General features: G+C 39.7%; 1 protein-coding gene across 2 annotated transcripts in view; it reads left to right on the forward strand.

Annotated features, from left to right (window-relative positions):
• The window catches only part of LOC143775764 (hematopoietic lineage cell-specific protein-like), a 62,562-nt gene that overhangs the window by 25,964 nt on the left and 16,989 nt on the right, over positions 1–19,609 (forward strand). For both annotated transcript variants that reach the window (XM_077264287.1, XM_077264286.1), the window contains 6 exons: positions 9,817–9,871; positions 10,562–10,617; positions 12,058–12,112; positions 14,156–14,266; positions 18,147–18,202; positions 18,722–18,791. In XM_077264287.1, coding sequence (XP_077120402.1) covers positions 9,817–9,871; positions 10,562–10,617; positions 12,058–12,112; positions 14,156–14,266; positions 18,147–18,202; positions 18,722–18,791 — 403 coding nt within the window. The remainder of the gene's footprint in view (positions 1–9,816; positions 9,872–10,561; positions 10,618–12,057; positions 12,113–14,155; positions 14,267–18,146; positions 18,203–18,721; positions 18,792–19,609) is intronic.

Raw genomic sequence — 19,609 nt, forward strand, 5'->3', positions numbered from 1 at the left:
ATGCACACCATCTTGGTATAATGTTCCAATTCTGGTGTAATGTCCCCCATTCTGATATAATGTCCCCATCCAGGTATACTGTCACCATGCTGGTTTAATGTCCCTCATCCTGATATAATACCCCCATTCTGGTATAATGTTCCATTCTGGTATAATGTCCCCAATTTTGGTATAATGTACCCATCCTGGTATAATGTTCGTCATCCTTGTATAATGTCCTCATTCTAGTATAATGTCTCTCATCCTTGCATACTGTCCCCATTCTGGTATAATGTCCCCAATTCTGGTATAATGTACCTATCCTGGTATAATGTTCATCATCTTTACATACTGTCTCCATTTTGGTGTAATGTTCCCCATCCTGCTATAATGTCCCCATTCTGGTATACTGCGCCCACTCCTGGTATAATATCCTAATATCCTCATTCTGGTAAAATGTCCCACATTCTGGTATAATGTCCCCATCCTGGTAAAATGTCCCCCATGCTGGCATAATGTCATCTATCCTGGTATAATGTCCTCAATTCTAATATAATTTTTCCCCTCCTGGTCCCTTTCTGTTCTTTTCCAGCACATTTTAAAGGAAACAAACTATTCTACTCACTGTCCCCAGTTCCCACACCACTCGGCATCCTTTTCTATAGCTGGGGAAGGAGCCAGTAGCTGACTTTGGCACCGTGCTGGTTCGGGCAGCTTATGACATTATTGGCAAGCCAACATCTGCTGCCGACCTCTGATTGGCCAGCGGTATGTATTGCAGTGTAGGGACCTGGCGGATCTCTGCGTTGCAAAACATTTCACTTGTATGTATGTTCAAGGATGCACCACCAGGTGAAATTGGCATTGGCAGGCCCCCACCACACAGGCCCGGTTGCGATTGCGCACTCAACGACCACCATATGTTCCTGGGTCAAACCATTTAGTATCAAGTACTGATTTTTATGAGCACATATATGTACATTATCGGAATGTTCTTGCTGCAACTGGTAGCCACAGTTTGTTATTATGTGACTCAACCTCTTCTGGAGACACCAGTTGAATTACTTTTCACTATTTCTGTGTCTCTTAGTGTGCCACTGTAGGTTTATTTTTTATCCTAATATACATTAAAAGTTAAATATTTCTCTCCTTGCTGCATGCACAATATATTCTGTGAGCGGGTTATAACACTCCTCATTTACCTATAGGGTATCAGTACTTTTCATGGCTGTTTTGACAGTGAAAACGTAGACTAAACGATCTTGAAATGCATCAGTGGTTCATGCTGTTTAATATATTTTTGCATATTTAGACTATTCAAAGTTTACACCACCCATTAGTGGACTTGCTTTACACCAAACATTTGCACCACAATGCAGTCTCATATTGTAAACTATGAACATTGCGTAGATGATTTAATCTATCCGAGGAGAATCAACTTCAAGAATCACTTTGTGAAACCATTTGTGCGGATTGGCCAAAAAAAAAATATTCAGTATTTTTTAACACATTACTGAAGAGTCACAGAGTGGACTAATGATATCGGGTGCAGCCAGTCGGGCTTTCCCATGGTGCCTTGCAGCTATCACATCACATGGTCTAGCGTACCCAATCAGTTGAGACCATAACAGTCAGTATAAAAGATAATGGCCAACCAAGCAGCACCATTTTATGCTTCTACGGTGTAGGGGTAGAAGGTCAGTGTGTACAGCTTACTCCACATACAGACAGAAAAAGTCTAAAATTGGATTGTTTTGTACTATTTCACTAGTGAAGCACATTGAAAATAGGAGTGATAGGTAATGTGTGAATAATAATCCGAAGAAGTAACTGATATATGAAAGTGCTGGACCTGGACAGTTACTCGTTGATCTGTGATATGCTGCAAGTAATAGCACAAGAACACCTAATACCAGTACTTTTGTAATCTTCATACACCACAATTGCAAACCAGGAGCATAGTTTAATGCCCTGTGTCCAAATTTTGCTAGTGAACAATAAGCTTGAAACCCCGGCTTGTATGTATGTCACAGGCAAGGAAGCCATCTTCATCTATTTACTTTTTAGAAACCACAAATCTCTGCAATCTAGAAATGTAAAATCAACTTTTTATTTCAAAAATTTTGTGTGTTTTTAGACAATTTAACTTCTGTGGTATTTTTGTTGGTCCAATTTTAGAACTATACACGTCACCAGAATACAGTGGCCTCTTGCAGGTTTGCGCTTTCGGGATGCAAAACTAACAAGGTTTTCTTTCCCAGATCAGTTTTTGAAAAAGTTTTGGGGGTAGATATTTTAAAACCTTTTGTATAATGGACATATTTAAATTTGTTGAATAACTATTTTAATAGTCCAATTGATCAACTATACACCCCACTAACATCCCTCACAGTGTTGTCTCATTTTCATTGTCATGTACCTATGAGGGGTGTTCATTAAAGATTTCCCCTGAACCCTGTGGACTGAGAACAATGAAACTTGGCACAGTTATTAGTCCTTCTCTACATAGGTGCCACCTAGGGACACACACTTCTCCCACCTCTTTAAGTAACTGTAAATAACTTGCTTGTAGAAGTCGACAGGTTGCTCCAAGAGCAAAGTAGTGACTTCGGAAATCAGTCTTATAATTTGGAAAATGCTTGCACTTCAAAAATAACTTAATTGTTGGAAAAAGTAGAAGTTCGATGGTGCGAGGTCTGGTGAATAAGGGTGATGCAATAGAATTTCAAAGCCAGAGGAGCATGCTTACATTTGGCAACATGTGAGTTGTGAACTGGTGCATTGTCTTGCAGAAGGCAGACATTTTGGTGAGCATGCCACGTCTCTTGGTTTTGATGGCCTCCCGCAACTTCGCAGCAGTGAAGCATAGTATGCCCCAGTGATCATGGTACCTTTTGTTAGGAAATCCATCAATACTACTCCGTGATAGTCCCAAAATACTGTGAGCATAACCTTGCCTGCCGATGTTTGGGCCCGTGCCTTCTTTGGAGGCGGTGAGTCATGATGCTTCCATTGCATCGACTGTCATGATGTTTCCACTGCATTGACTGAACTGGAGTCTCAGGATCATAGTGTTGAACCCAGCTTTCATCCTGTGATATCAGTCTGTTGAAATAGTCCTCCTGGTTTCCATAGCACATCGTCAATAGAGAGCCTGAGAGCATTCAACTCGTTCCTGCTTCTGGAAAGGTGTGAGCAGCCGGCGAACCCAGCGAGCGGATACCTTATGCATGTGAAGACGGTCTTGGATGATTTTTTCCACGGACCGCACACTAATCTTAACATTTTGGGCTAGGTGGCGAATGGTTATGCAGTAATTTTCCAAAATGGCAACCTTCACTTGCTGGATTGTGTGTTCATCACTAGCCGAGGGGGGTCTCCGTGGAATTGGAGCTGTTTGCACCAAAGTCCGACCACATCATCATCATCATAAACCTCTTTTATTTCATCAAACGTCTCCTTTGGTGTGCGGCCTTTCAAGTAAAAAAACTTGATGACTGCTTTGTATTCCACTGGGTCCATTATCAAACCTCACACCACATCAGCACCTGTAAAATCAAGACTGTTATCAGTTCTGAGTTGCAAATTAGCACCTAACCTATAGAGACTTTTGTCATTACACATGTGCAGTTTCAGCATCCTATGATAAATAGAAGTGGATCAGGGGAAATCTTTAATGAACGCCCCTCGTACATTGTAACTTAGCATTTTGGGTTACATAAAACCAGAACACATGAGCTGCACGCACAGTGAACAAGCCAGTAGAGACATGTTCACACCACCAAGAGACTTGAAGACACAAAAAAGCACAGTAAAACCAAAAACACTCTGTTGCAAAAAAATCACAGTGGACAGCAAGTGCTAGTAAAAAGATGGAAAATGCAGGGTATTTGGTTGATACGTTTTTTGCAAAAAATGTATATTAAGCCGCGGGGAAAAAAACTAAGAAAAATGCCCCAAGGGCTTAAGGTTTTATAACTGTTTTAATTGTCAAATTTAACAAATGATTGGACCATAACAATACTGTTGGCTGTTGCTGCAAATTACTTAACGTCTGTGTACCTACCTAGCAACATTGTATTTTATGGTTATGTACATTACTTTTTTTTAAAATTCCAAAAAAAAGGTCAAGATTTTATAATCAAATTTAACAACTGTATGTGACAACAATTCGGCAGGTTGTTGCTGCAAATTACATACCATTTGTGATCAACATAGGATTCTGGGTTAGTTTTTTGGGTAGGAGAGAACAATCTTTTAAGAAAACAAAAATAGACATTTGAAAAAATTTCTCACGATCCATGTTTGGATCTGTGGCAGATCTAATTAAAACCTTTTTTCCTTTTTGGTCATCGGGGGTTAATGCATTTCCCCCCCCCTCCGGTGACCGCTGGTGTTATTGCATTGCATTGCTGCTGGGTCAGCTGATGTTGGTGGTGACCACTCCCATCATCCTTCATAAGGTCACCTGATGCATCAGATGACTGTTGGTCATACAGGTCCTTCTGGAGATCAACCAAGCAGGTGGAAGGAGTTTTCTGAGTGCAGTGGTTCTGCTGAATATTCATACCTGGTGCATTACTCTGCTGTACTGTGCATTGCAGCAGAGAAAGCTAAGTGTTGTTTGCTTATACCTTGTTTGTCTAAACTTTCCCTTTGAGTTTTATTAGTACAGCGGTGGGACCAGTGCTCTCACTAGCCAATTCCCTACCTAGGGATAGGTGCAGGGCGAGCGAGGGCTAAAGTATCCTGCTCGGCGACAGGTTGAAAGAACCTGTATAGGGACGTCAGGAAGATTAGGGCACATCCTTAGGACAGTGCAGGAGGTGTCCATTTCCCCGTTCTCTATCCCAGGGCCCACCGTTGTAATTTGTGTTCCTTTGTGAGTTCCGCCATTTTGTGACCGACCACCCGTTGGGTCATGTCACGCTTGGACAGTCACTTCGTGACACATTGTACACACAATTAACGCCTCCTCCTTCTTCACCACTTGTTGAAACATCCATCCCTGATTGTGTGTAGAGAAAATAGATGTACACTCCCAGTTGTCCACTGATGAGCAAAACTAAACTCTTACTGGTAAAATTGCTAGTGGTGCTCTTGTTGCCGTACCACCTTGTGGAGGAAGGTAACCTTTCAAGAAATTATTGTATGTGCTCAGTATAAGTTGAAAATACCCACAAGCCATTATTTGTCCACTCTCTGATCTCACGTGCAGGAGATTTTAGGCCATTCTTTAGACTTGTCTTTGAGCTTCAAAGTGCACTGCAACCTATACACCAAGAGCTGCAACTGTGGGAAGGGACAATACATGCGTTTCACTGCCCACTAGTGATCGTTAGCAGCATCAGTGATATACCACAGGTGGTGAAAGCTCTACAACTAGGAGCTTCATTTGTTTCCACCTCCACGTTTCAGTTATCTATCGCCAAAAAAAAAAAAATTACATTTTTAAAAAGTTTTTTCCTTTTTCTTATTTTAGTATTGCTGTTGTACAGCCACTCCTCACTGTTTTAGTGCTAAAACAATAAATACAAAAGCAAACTTCATTTCTTCATATCAATTTTTCCTTTATCTCAAAAGTGATACTGTCACAGTTTAGTCCTGTCTGCTCTTTCTCCGGGCAGATCATGTCAAGGGTTAACTTTGCTCTGCCTCATTCTGGGATCAGGTTTGCTATTTAGTTCCCAGGTATCCTGAGGGTGGTGTCAGCTATAGTTCTGCCTTTGGCGTGTGAACCTGACTCTGGGAGCCTTTGATTTGTCCTGCTGTGAACCCTGACTTGTCCTGTGTCTGTTATCTCCCTCTCTCTGCCCTTTCCCAGTGTCTGTCTGTTGATCTGCTTGATTCTCCGGTTATGACCTCCTGGCTTGGCTTTTGACTCCGTTTCGGTTTGTCCCTATTGTACCGTATTTTGCCTGTCCTGGTTGAATGGTCTCTTGGTAGGTCCTGACTATCTATTCTGTCTTAATCCTTTTGTACAGTCGTGCTATCTCGTGCACTGACTCTACTTTTCTGACCACTCTCGCCACTAGGTGGCATCGGTTCTGCTGCTCAGTGTGTGCAGTCTCGCTTCCCTATCATGCTCCCCCTGGTGGAGGTTGCGCTGTACTGCACTGCAGCTGCATGACAGATACATTTATACATCCATTTTCATTATTCAGAAATAGAACTTTCATACAGGATCAACACCTCAGTGTATGGATTACAAATATAGTGCAGTATAAACGAGTTGAAAAATTTAATATGAAGAAATAAAGGTAGCTGTTGTCTTTATTGAGTTATCTATCTCCTACACCTTATTCCGATCATACTCAACAGACATGACATCATTGTCCATACCTGCAGGTTAAAGCATTAATTCCACTCCCTAGCCTCACTTATTTCGCTCATGCAAGATAACGCTTCTCCAAGCAGTTGTACAGATCGAAGGCCTGAGGAACTAAAGCCATACAGTCAATAAGTTGTGTGTCAGCATCAGGTGGCAACTTGCCTGCTGACTTTATGTGAACTGCAGCTAGGAATTGTCATGAGTATCAATGCCCAGAATATTCTGGCTGCTTTATAATCAGGGAATCTTATGTATGCATTATTGGATAACCCGCACACTAAATTTAATAATGCATATACCAACTTGAAGAGGTTGGTGACTATGGCCAGGAAAGTGTCAGCTCACTTCAACCATTCTTACATGAAAAAGCACGCCATCTTAGCTTTGCAAAAAACAGAATGGTCTGCCAGAACACAACCCACTGGAATTTGCACTACATATGTTGAAGCGTTGGTATGAGCAGCATAAAGCAGTAATGGACTATTACATGCAGCAGCCAAACTGGGTTACTGTGAAATCCAACATTGGCTGTTGATGAGGGACTCATGTTGCCTACTAAAGTGCTTTGAATAGGCAACCAAATTTGTAAGTATGGAAATTGCAGGAATCAATAATGTCACCCCCCTCATAGTTATCCTGGAAAAACACCAGAATGCAAGAGTGGTTGAATAGAGAACAGCAACTTGCAAATGTTCAATTCTGCTCCATATCTATTTGGGGCCCTCAAGGTCTATGTTGCGTGCAGTAAGGTTTCAAGGAAAGAGTGAGGAAGATGAGGAGGATAAGGAGCAGACAGATGTGGAGGGGAACTTACAGTTGGCACTGTATAAGGCTAGCAGAATGAAAATGAAGACCACACTGATAGTTAACTCCTAGCAAAGAGATGGCTATTGGCTAGCCATGCTTTTAGAGTCTAACAAATAGGGAACTTTTGCTAGCTACCGAAAGGATCTCCAAATTGGCTTATTACCAGGATTAGCTGAGTTACCAGCTCTGCAAAGCTTTTGCGGAGACAACTCCTGCCGACCTCCTAACTGACCAGCAGACACTTCTATAATCCCTGCAGACCCAATGCCTCCTAACCCGTGTTAACATTAGCCCTACAACAAGTAGCGGCAGCAACAGCTACAGTATGTTTGACATGATGGACCAGATGTTTTATCTGACATTGCGACAATCTGATTGCTGAAATTTAACAGAAATGCACTGGCTGAATAGTTAGACTCAGTCAGACCTAAACTGTGTCCTTTCTCAGGCAGATACCCTGAGCTCCAATCCCATGGACTTCTGGGTCAAAAGACTGGACCAATAGTAAGAACTGAACAAGTTTGCTATTGGCATTCTGTCATGGCCACCCTCAAAAGTAATGTCAGTGATTGTATTCAGTGCAGCCGGTTGCTTTGCCAAACCTAAGCAAGCCAGGATATCCACCACAAGTGATAGACTGTACTGCTACTGTCGAGGGCTTTGTCACACCCAAAAGAGCCAGGTTATCCACCACAACTGATAGACTGTACTACTCCTTTTGAGCCAACAGCCACATATCTCCTGGCTGCCTGCCCACTGTGTTTAATAGTGATAGACTGTTCTGCTGATGTGAAACGTACTCTCTCTCTAGGGTACACAAACATTAAACTGCTGGCAAAAAGAGGAGGAAATTTTTGGAAGTCTTGATGAAATAACTTTGTAATTGTTTACTCATTTTGAGAATAGCAAACTTGTTGCAGATCACTACTTTTCACTACTACTTGAGAAATCATTACATCTTCAAGTTCAAAAATGCTGCTGAGCACCTGTTTTTGCTCCCTAAATAAAGTGGTATATTTTGGATGCCTTGTAAAAAAGCTTTAATTTACCTAGCAAAGGAAAAACACTTGAAACTCTCCAAACAGGGATAATTTTTGCACCACCTTATGTGAAAAATTCATAGCTTCTTCTGTTTGCACAGCCTGTGTATAAACACCAGCAAGGCGCACATGTGCTCCCAAAAAGGGATAATATTTGGACTATTTTTACAATTTAAATACCAGTAGTCTAAAAAGTATACTACTACATTGTGGTGTTAAAAAGGCTGTTGGCTACAATCAGTTTTTTCCTCGGCAGAAAGGTTGAGGTCAATTGGACATTAATAAGGCCTTATTTTCATTAAATATCTCAAAAGTGGTTCTGTGAGACCTTCAAGTGTTAGTATGAGAGAAGAGCATCCATTTTTGTGTTTCTGGTATCCATTTTGTCCTATAACTTCTGTGTAATGATGATCAAGTAACACTGATGGGCAGGGAAGATTCACCTTTCTATTCACACCCCTAACGTTACTATTGGTTTATAGTTCAGAGGGAACGTTTCTTTTGTCTGTGACCCTATTTAAAGTGCTTAGTGCTTACATGTGATTAGAAAGCAGAAGTCCTACCTAATATACAAGGCTGTGATGTATTTATTTCATCAAAATCTTGAAACACACTTTAATATTTGGAGTTTGAGAGGCATAGAAGAAAGTGGATTTCGCTCACAATTATACACCAATTTTTATGGCAATTAGAGGTTTTGCAGTAACTGTGATTCAAATCTATTCAATGTGAAACAAAACTGAGCAAAATTGACTACAAATTTGAGTATCAAATTGTTTCAACATCTCTAACATTCTGTTTAATGTCATGTCCCATCACCAGGCCTTGCACAAAACAAGTCTAAAAAAAATAATGAATGTCATGCAAGCCATGTTCAATTTTGTGGTGCAAAATGTGCCAGAGATATGGTGAAAATAGCTCAGTAAATTTTCCCCATTATACCAATACTTATACGGATATTTCCTAAAAGAGTTAGTTAAGTTTTTAAGCAAATGTTTTGGATTATGAATGTTTATTTCTTGCCTTCCTACAATCATATTTTCATGGCTCGTGTCTAATAAATTAATTTTATTTCCCTGGACTTTTGTTCTTGGGAACATAAGCTCCCAAGAGTTTGGCAAAAGGTTACTTGTCTCTTCCTTCTCAGAACACTTGCTTGTCCAAGCAAATCTAAGGGGGCATCAGGTGAGTTAACTGTTCAACCAACAGCTGTCCAATGTGTTGAAGTTCCATTTAGACATGATGAAGGAACATTTGTTAGAACCCTCCTTCTCAATTAGTAGTCCATATAAACAAATCTGCAATAACCCACCAAATGAGCAAACCACTTGTTCATCAGGTGCCATGATTTTTAATCTTGCTGAAAAATCAAAATTATCGGCAGTGCATCGTTCTGTATAAATAAATGTGCTGCCGATAATATGATATTCTCTGGGCACAGAATGATCATATTAACAATCATTCTGTGCACGTAGAATTGTGGTCGGCCTGACTAAATACAACAACCTCCAATCAGCTTTCATGTATCTGATCGATGGTTGATAAAAAGCCACAATTGTGCTGTTTAAGTTATTAAAATTATTAGTAGTAAGAGAATTACTCATAGTTCTAAAAGCTACCGGTAGGGTTTCTTACATGTGATCTGTCATTTTGTTTTAGTCTGCAGTTGGATTTGATTATAAAGCTCAAATAGAAAAACATTCATCACAACAAGGTAAGAAAAACTTGTCCCAGTGTGCTACCACTCTTGAGGTATTATTATTTTTAAAAGGGTCTAGACTGGCTTAAAAAAAAAATAAAATAAATTATACTCATCTGTGCTCTGCGACTCGCCTTTCCAAATTTTACCTGGTTCTCAATTATCTCCATTTTCTGGTCTGGTCTCAACACCTAGGAAATGGCAGGAAAAGTCCAAGTTGCCACTCACTGTGCCAATCACTAGTGTCAGTGTGTTGAGACCAGACCAGCGTACACCCAAAACTGGTCTCTTTACAATTATTTTTTATCCTCTGGACAGCTCCTTTTGGTATTTGTTAGATTGATTGTGTTTTATAGAGTTTACTCAGGTTAATAAGCATTGCGGGCACAATAATTTGCATTTTACTTCATCTGGAATACAAAAAGTAATCTTTAAAAACACTGTACTTAAGAATTAAAAACAATAAACTTATGTAGAAAAATAGAGTGAGTCATTAGTCCACAATCACAGTGTCACTGTAATTCATTTACAAGGTCTTCCCTTGAGGTATCAATTTCCCTATGTTTGGAGCAGCAGATAAGGAATGTGATAACGCTCCTTAGATACATTACTTGATTGCTGTGGGAATTCCGGAACCCTAACTGTTTCCCCACTAGCTGTTACTAACTTTTGCCATATGTTCATACTTAATTTTACTCCATACAGATCATTCCAAAGGTTTTGGAGGACGTTTTGGGGTTCAGTCTGACCGTGTGGACAAGGTAATATTGTGACACAGTACAAAATTATTTACACACAGGGTGGACACGGTCTTTTATTACTTACAGATAGAGGGAGGACAGCTGGGGGATAAGAAATTAGTAGTGATATGACGTAGCAGGGATAGGACAAGTCAAAGATAAGTAAAGTAAATGTCGTGCAGCAGTCATTCAGCATTAGTCTTTGTTCACATCACATTTGAGGAATCAATAAAATTTGCCCATATGGAAATATTACATTATTACCTAGTATCAGGTTTACCATCACTCTCTACAGATTTGGTCTATATTATGCATCTGTTTTTCAAAACTGTTTACGTCTATGTTGGAGGCTCTGTTCAACACTTCTGAAGCAGAATCAGGAAAAAAATATGCCGTGCCATTTTGTCCGGTAAAATACCGAACCCTGTTATATACAATGGGATCCATTTAGCGTCTCTAAATGCACTAAAACATGCAATCCACATGTGACGATCAATAAAGTTTTGTCAAAGCCAAATACTAGAGAATATCAAACAAAAGCAGCTTTATTTAATACTTGAAATAACAAAAAGATGAAAACCATAGTGTAAAACATCAGATAAAAACACATGTAAAAAAAACTCACTGTAAAACACAATGAAAAACACGCACATAGACTATTTAGCCAATAGGTGCAGAAATGGTGCAAAAAATCTATAACATTGAAAACTCATCATGGGAATGGAGCCAAGGGCCACGTTCATACATTGAGTATTTGGTGAGTCTTTTACCTCAGTATCTGGAGTGGGTGATAAATACAGAAGTGGTGATGTGTTTCTATTATACTTTTTCTCTGGTTGCTCCAGTCCTGGAGTATTTTTTTCCTTACGCCATATACAGCTGAAAAAAATACTCAGATCTGCACTACCTCATTGAATAATATTGGTCTGCGTGCAATCCCTTTTTTTCAGATTGCATTTGTCTGATTTGTACGGCCTGTTCAGCAAGGCCTAAAAACCCCCTCTGTGTGTACCTACCCTTATGGTTCTCATTTCTATGTCTTAAAAATGGATGAAAAAGGTTGACCAAATCTGCCAGGTGTGTATAAGGCACTAAGAGTTGCACAAGATTAGAAAATGATGAGCGGTTGTCTTCTAGGAAATGCGCTGCACATATTCCATATGGTGTGTGCCTGGTCTTGCACCTTGGCTCCATTCATGCGAAAAGGACTAAGATGGATTACCATACACAGTCTGTGGACAAGTAGGTCACTGTTTTAGAAGAAAGTAGCCATAGTTTTCTAATCTTGTGTTTAGGCAATGTACAGTAACTCACAGCAGTTGAAGGTTATACTGGCAATAGTATATTTTTATTAATTATTATTTATGTATTTATTATTGGGCAATGCATTGGGTCATAATTATCTCTTTGGTTTTGTGATACAACTGTATTGTGGAACATTTCTGGTGCTGTGTGTTTCAGTCGGCCGTAGGCTTTGAATACAAGGAGCAGTTGCAGAAGCATGCATCCCAGCAAGGTAAGTAATAACAGGAGATGAAAGGAAATGGCTATATTTGGCCAATTTAGAACATTCTGTGACCGATGTAAAAAAAAAAATCGCAGTATGTTTTACTAATTAAATCAGGATTCTTTGTGTAAAATTGGCAATGTTTTTCTTTTCTTTTTTACATGTCACAATCAGTATTAAAGATAAAAATAGAAGTCTTGCAATTTTCGCTCTAGCCACTCTATGGCTTTTTTTAAACTCACGCTTCCTTTTGTTTCAGGAAACACATAGGTACAGAGGATATAAATAGTCTAAACGCCCCTGTAAAATGCTAGGTTTTTGTCATTTAAAAAAATCACGCCAAGAATAATAATTGCGGAACTTTTGCCACTTTTAATGTCATATAATTTCATTAAAAATAAAACTGAAATCATTTTGCGGAGAAAATAAAAGTAGCAAAACTGCAACAACGTGGTTGCATGTGAACACCCCTAATTGGGGATGGGGTTGTGTTCAGAATTAGTCAATTGCATTTAGCCTCCTGTTAAATAGTTTTTAGTACACAGCTTCCATCATTTATAGTGATTCTGATTAATACCATAAACAGTTTAGCTGTTCTAGTAGCATTTTACTGACTTTTTGTTAGTTGCATTTTACAGAAAAAGCCATGGTCCATAAACAGTTTACAATACAGCAAAGGGATCTCATTAGGGAATGTTATTATTCAGGAGAAGGGTAAAAAAAAAAATTCCGAAGATATTAAGTGTACCAAGGAACACTGTTAAGATTGTTAGCAAGAAATACTGTATTTTCCGGCGTATAAGAGGACTTTTTAACTCCTGAAAATGATCTCAAAAGTCGAGGTTCATCTTATACGCCGGGTACGGCATGTGCAGGGAACAGTCCTGTATGGTTCCCAGGATCTGGAGGAGAGGAGACTCTCCTTCAGGCCCTGGGATCCATATTCATGTAAAAAAAAAGAATAAAAATAAAAAATATGGGATATACTTACCCTCCGACGGCCCGCGGCTCTCAGCGGTGCAAGAGGTGGCCTCCGTTCCTAAGGATGCATTGAGCGAAGGACCTTCGATTATGTCATGGTCACGCGACCACGATGTCATCAAAGGTCCTTCACTCAATGCATTCTTAGGAACGGAGGCTGCTGCTTGCACTGCTGAGAGCCGCGGGCCGTTGGAGGGTAAGTATATCCCATATTTTTTATTTTTATTCTTTTTTTTACATGAATATGGATCCCAGAGCCTGAAGGAGAGTCTCCTCTCCTCCAGACCCTGGGAACCATCCGCACCACACATGCCGTATAAGATGACTGGGCGTATAAGATGACCCCCGTCTTATACAGCGAGTATATCCCAAACTCCGTATTTTAGTTATGCAGGCATGTACTACGGAGGACAGAGAATGAACTTCAATCCAATATTGCGGCCAGCATGCAGCCAGCGGGTAAGGAAAGGGTGAATCAAACACCCGAAAACCCCGCCCATATGACTGAAAAATGTTCCCTCCAAATTCAGGTGACAGAGTCCCTTTAAGAGGTGTTACTTGTCATTGTACACCTGCCTCTCCTTATCAGAAAACACCAGTTATCTCTTCCTGAAAGAGTCTGAAAGGTCGGTGGTCGGTGTAAAATATTGCAAGATTACTTTTTTTTTTTTTTTTTTAATAAAGATCGTGCCATGCAAAAAAAACAAAAAAACATTGCCTATTTTTTAAACATACATGTAACACAAAAGCTGATCTAAATATTTGGTAATTTTCTGATGATACACTCCCTTTGAATGGGTTCTCTGCGATTTTGATAGCCTATCCTAAGGATAGGCCTTAAATATCATATTAGTGATGGTCTGACTGCTGTCACCACCACTGATCATTTTCTGTCACAACTCTGATATTGATAACTTACAGCCTTTAAAAAACCCTTTTAATATTATCATTAATTAAAAAAATCAGAACCCATTATGTAATAAGTAAAATCTGGAAGAAGTTTTTACAATATATAAAGAAGCATAAATGGCACTGTTAACTGGTTTCATATTGTTTAATTTGTCTCATCAGATCATTCTGTAGGATTTGGGGGAAAATTTGGGGTACAGAAAGATAGACAAGATAAATCCGCTCATACTTGGAGCCATAAAGAAAAAGTAGAGCTTCACGAATCTCAGACAGGTAATATTTTACAAAGTAATCATATTATTATTATTATTGTACTCAGTGAGGAATATGTTATATTAAATGAAAAACTGTCTCTGTGACAGCACAACCTTCATTTCACTAAAGCACAAGACGAAATTAGCGAAACTTAAAAATTTTTTATAAATTGTCTATAGTTTTTTTTTACCATTCTTTTTATTTCTGTACTCTGTTTTCCTCTATATGTTACATGCAGTCAGTACATAATCATCCAAAGATCGGAAATGTGTCTTTACAGTGTGTGAGCCCACATATCATTCGGAACATTGTTATTTTATTTAGAACTTTATACACCTACTATAAATATTATGCCAAAAAATGGCACCACCAATAATATTCTGGCACAATGATATAATATATTAATGAAACAGAATATGTGTCAATGTTAGGGTAAACCAATGCTGTATCCACTAGTAATTAGTGTCAAACTAAAACTAGTTCTGGTGACTCAAGGGTACCGTAGACTATGCACAATGCCGTTATTATATTCTGTAACCAGTACCTGGAGACAGTTTATGCTACAATCGTGTCCAAAAGTTTTGAGCTTCAGTGTTTTTAGATCTTTTAGTCAGGTGTTTGTAGGGTTGCTGAAATACAATTATAACCATTTTTTTACACTTTTATTGCCAAATTTATCAAAATAAAGACCAATGTTATAGCCTTGACATTTTATTTTTCGGTTTCTGCAATTTGCCCTGGCATGCTGGATATTGCATTCTGGGCCGAATTTTGACTAATGACAACCCATGCTTGTCTAATCGGTGCTTGGTGGCTAGAACAATTTCTGTTTTTTTCTTTGTCCACCCACTTTTTGAGGATTAACCAAAGGTTCACAATGGGATTGACACCTGGGGGGGTTTCTTTACCATGGACCCAAAATGTCAATGATTTGATCACCAAGTCACTTAGTGATCACTTTCGCCTTGTGACATAGTGTTCTATGATGCTGGAAAAGATTTGTTCATCACTAAATCACTCCTGGATCATGGAGAGAAGTTGCTATTGGAGAATGTTTAGATACCATTCTTTGTTCATGGCCGTGTTCTTAAGCAAATTTGTGAATGAACCCATTGCCTTAGATGAAAATCATCCCCACACAATTGTCTCAGGAAGCTTTACTGTTGGGATGACACAGGACTCATTGTAGCTATCAGCTATTCTTCTCTGGGCAATCATTCCAGTGGTTCGAAACAGTCTGAAGGGGGCTTCATCAGAGAAAATAACTCTGCAGGATATACAGTGAATGGATGGCAGAGGACTCAGGTAAAGTTATTTTCTCTGATGATGCCCCTTCAAGCTGTTTGGGACATCTGAAAGAATTATTGGGTGGAGAAAGAAAGAAGAGCACTACCATGAGTCCTGTCATGAGTCCTGTGCCATCTCAACATTAAGGCATCTTGACACTATTCATCTGTGGGGTTGCTTTTTATCGAAGGGAATGGTCTTACTCACAATTTTTTTTTTTACCTAAGAACACTGCCATGAATAAAGAATTGTATATAAATGTCTTACAAGTGCAACTTCTCCCAATGGCCTGGAGCAATTTGGTGATGTACAATGCTTTTTACAGCCTGATAGAGGACCATGTCACAATGAAAAAGTGATAGCCAAGTGGCTCAATGAACAAAATATAGAATTTTTGCATCCATGGCCAGAAAACTCTCCAATTCTCAAACCCATTGAGAATCTGTGGTCAGTCATCAAAATGTAAGTGGACAAACAAAAGCACAAAGATTGTGATAATCTCCAAGCACTGATAAGACATGAATGGATTGCCATCAATCAAGTTTTGTGCAGTAGATGTATAAACTTGATGTATTTGTTAATAAAAGTATAAAATCTTATGAAATGCTGAGAATTATACTTTAGTAATCATATAAACATCTGACTAAAAGATCTAAAAACACTCAAGCAGCAAAGTTGGTGAAAAACAAAATTTGCGTCAGTATCAAAACATTTGCCCACAGCTGTATGTCTGATACATAGTGAAGCAGTGGAACAGTGCCTACATTGAAGTGAGCCCCCAGTAGGCTATGCATTTGATATTTTCCATTTTTCTCATAGGAACAATTATATTTTGTGTCAAGGTGTTGGACAAAAACCCACTTAACTTCTGTTGCTAGAAAGGACTTGTCAGCTTGTCTAAGTTTCAATCTACAATCTTCATTTCTTCATTAATTTTCCAACCCCTTGATATGCAGTTTTTAGTCTGTTCCGTATTTGTTAGTGATATGTGTGTACAGGGTGCTGTTGTCTTCAGTAGCTCAGTAGCACAGCATCTTTCCTGCACTTATCTCCTCCTCATGTGCTTTCATCCTTTTCTAAAATCTGATTTCTCTTCTCTCTCTGAGACTGTTGATGCTTTTTCTCCTGTCTACAGTGTGATGTGTACAACCTCCACCCTTCTTCCTACTGTTATTTCTAAGGCCGAATTCAGATGTCCGTTTATCATGGTCTGTGTGCGGACAGCAACACATAGACTGGCCACAGGTCTCCTGAAGTGAACTTGTCAGTCTCATGAAAGCCTTTTAAAGGAAACATATCACCACATTTGACCTATTTAAACTATTTATATGGGCATACAGGCTATAGAATGCTGAAAAAAGTGATCCCTGTATGCCTCATATCAGATGTCTTGTTGTACAGAAATCATCTTTTATTACTTTATGTAAATGTCCTCTTCCAGGCTATGGAGAGGATGCAGGAGAAATGAACTTTGTCTTCTTGCAAACACATTCCTTGCTTCTCCCTGAGCGCTGCTGTATTGTAACAATATTACAGCCCTGTCTGCCTGTGAGATGGAAGCTGAGAGGAACCTGCAAGATGTGTCAGTTATAACCACACACAGTTCTGAAGAGAGATCAGAAGAGCAGAGAGCGGCCATTACACGTCACACTGGTAACACTGGTAACTATAACACATCACACTGGTAACACTGGTAACCATTACACATGACACTGGTAACTCCCCATCTGGTAAAATAATCTCTGGAGGCAGAGTTATCTTCCAGGTACCATCCTCCCTAAAACCTGGAAGAGGTCATTTATATAAAGATAATTTATCAATAACAACACATTTGACATGAGACACACAGGGAGGACTGTTTTCAGCATTCTATAACCTGTATGCCCATGCTAATAGTTTATATAGGTGAAATGTGGTGACAGATTCCCTTTAAGCTGTTAAATTCAAGTCAAGAGATGAGATCCATGGCCAGTCTGTGCATCATGGTCCATATTTGAACTGTGATACATGGACAAGACAACTGAATTTGGCAGCAGATAACACTATTTACCTGCAGATATACGGTTAATCTACAGCTTCGAAGATAAAATGAACTTTTTCATGTGGGAGCTACCAGCTTTGAGTCATACAACCGTGCTGGTGCAGTTACAGTCACCGCTCACAGCTTATTGTAAGCACGCCCTGGCACTTTGACTGACACATTACAGTGCAGTGCATCACTGCAGAGTCGGCTGTCAGTCAAAATGCTGGAGTTTACTTAGAGTCGGCATGGTGACTTTAGCAGCACTGGCACACCTGTATGTCTGCAAGCCAACAGTTCCCAGGAGGAATGAAGTTAGTTTTCTCCTGGGAGCCACACTTTCAGTATGGCAGCCAAGCACCTTTCTAATGCTATTTACCTGCAGACTAACAGATTTTACTGCAGGTAAGTAACGCTATCTGAAGTGCCAGGTTCCCTTTAAGTATGACTATAAGATATTGTATATTGGTTGTCACCTAGGATGCTTTTGGGATCGTGCTTATGAATCTATGCCCTCTGTTTCTATAGCCCAGTTTTTAATATTACTATACTTATATATCTTGACTCACTCAAACATTTTCATTATTGCAGACCATGCAAAAGGGTTTGGCGGTCGATATGGTGTGCAGACTGACCGTGTGGACAAGGTACGAGCGTGATACTCTACAAAATCAAACCATTTAATACGCTTGTCTAACCTATCACTCAGCTTTTTTCTGTGACATCATTTAGTCTACGTTCACATTTGCGGTCTGCGCCGCAGCGTCGGGCGCCGCAGCGTCGCCGCATGCGTCATGCGCCCCTATATTTAACATGGGGGCGCATGGACATGCGTCGCACTTGCGTTTTGCGCCGCATACGTCCCTGCGGCGCCCGCGTCCGGGCGCAGAGGACGCAGCAAGTTGCATTTTTGCTGCGTCCAAAATCAATCAAAAAAAGGACGCATGCGGCGCAAAACGCAGCGTTGTGCATGGGTTTTGCTGCCTTTTTGTTTGCGTTGTGCGTTGCGGCGCCGACGTTGCGGCGCACAACGCAAATGTGAACGTAGCCTTACATGTGATACAAACCCTAAATTTAAAAAAAATACAATTTAAATGCATGCCCACAAAATCAATGCAGTACCATGTAACGTATAACATTAAGCCATTCTGCATCCTCTTTTACAGTCTGCTTCAGGTTTTGGCGAGATTGAATCACCCAGCTCTGTCTATGAGAAAACACAGCCTCTGGAAGCAAGTGAGTGTTGTACATATGTACACGTCAATACTACCATATCTGCTTCACTCAGACTAAAACTTTCATTGAAATATTGATATGTCAGTATCTCAAGAACACCTGTGAAATGAGACATAAAAAAATAGTAATAGGGCTGAAAAGAAAAAGAGAGAAAACATGGCGCCTCCTGGTACAATAACATCAAAATCGAAAACTGCTTAACAGGAGGTTGTGCAGTGAGGAGGCATGACGAAGGGGGTCAGCATATGGTGTAGGTCTGAGTGCAGAAGGAACCAGCTGTAGCAGCTGCTCAGGAGCACTTGTAATGTCTGGGTATCAACTCAAAAGTCTGGAGTTAAATGGGTTATGGCACAACTGGTTGAGGAAGTCGAGATGGAATGAAAAGTGGATCCAACAGGATGAACAACATTACTCAACAGAATAAAATTAAAATTACTTAACCCCTTAACCCCCAAGGGTGGTTTGCATGTTAATGACCCGGACAATTTTTACAATTCTGACCACTGTCCCTTTATGAGGTTATAACTCTGGAACACTTGCATGGATCCCGGTGATTCTGACACTGTTTTCTCGTGACATATTGTACTTCATGTTAGTGGTAAAATTTCCTTGACATTACTTGCGTTTATTTGTGGAAAAAAAAATGGAAATTTGGCTAACATTTTGAAAATTTTGCAATTTTTCAACTTTGAATTTTCATGCCCTTAAATCAGAGAGATATGTCACACAAAATACTTAATAAGTAACATTTACCACATGTCTACTTTACATCAGCACCATTTTGGAACCAAATTTTTTTTTTTGTTAGGGAGTTATAA

The sequence above is a fragment of the Ranitomeya variabilis genome, chromosome 5 (genome assembly GCF_051348905.1).
Source record: "Ranitomeya variabilis isolate aRanVar5 chromosome 5, aRanVar5.hap1, whole genome shotgun sequence".
NCBI classification, from domain to species: Eukaryota; Metazoa; Chordata; class Amphibia; order Anura; family Dendrobatidae; genus Ranitomeya; species Ranitomeya variabilis.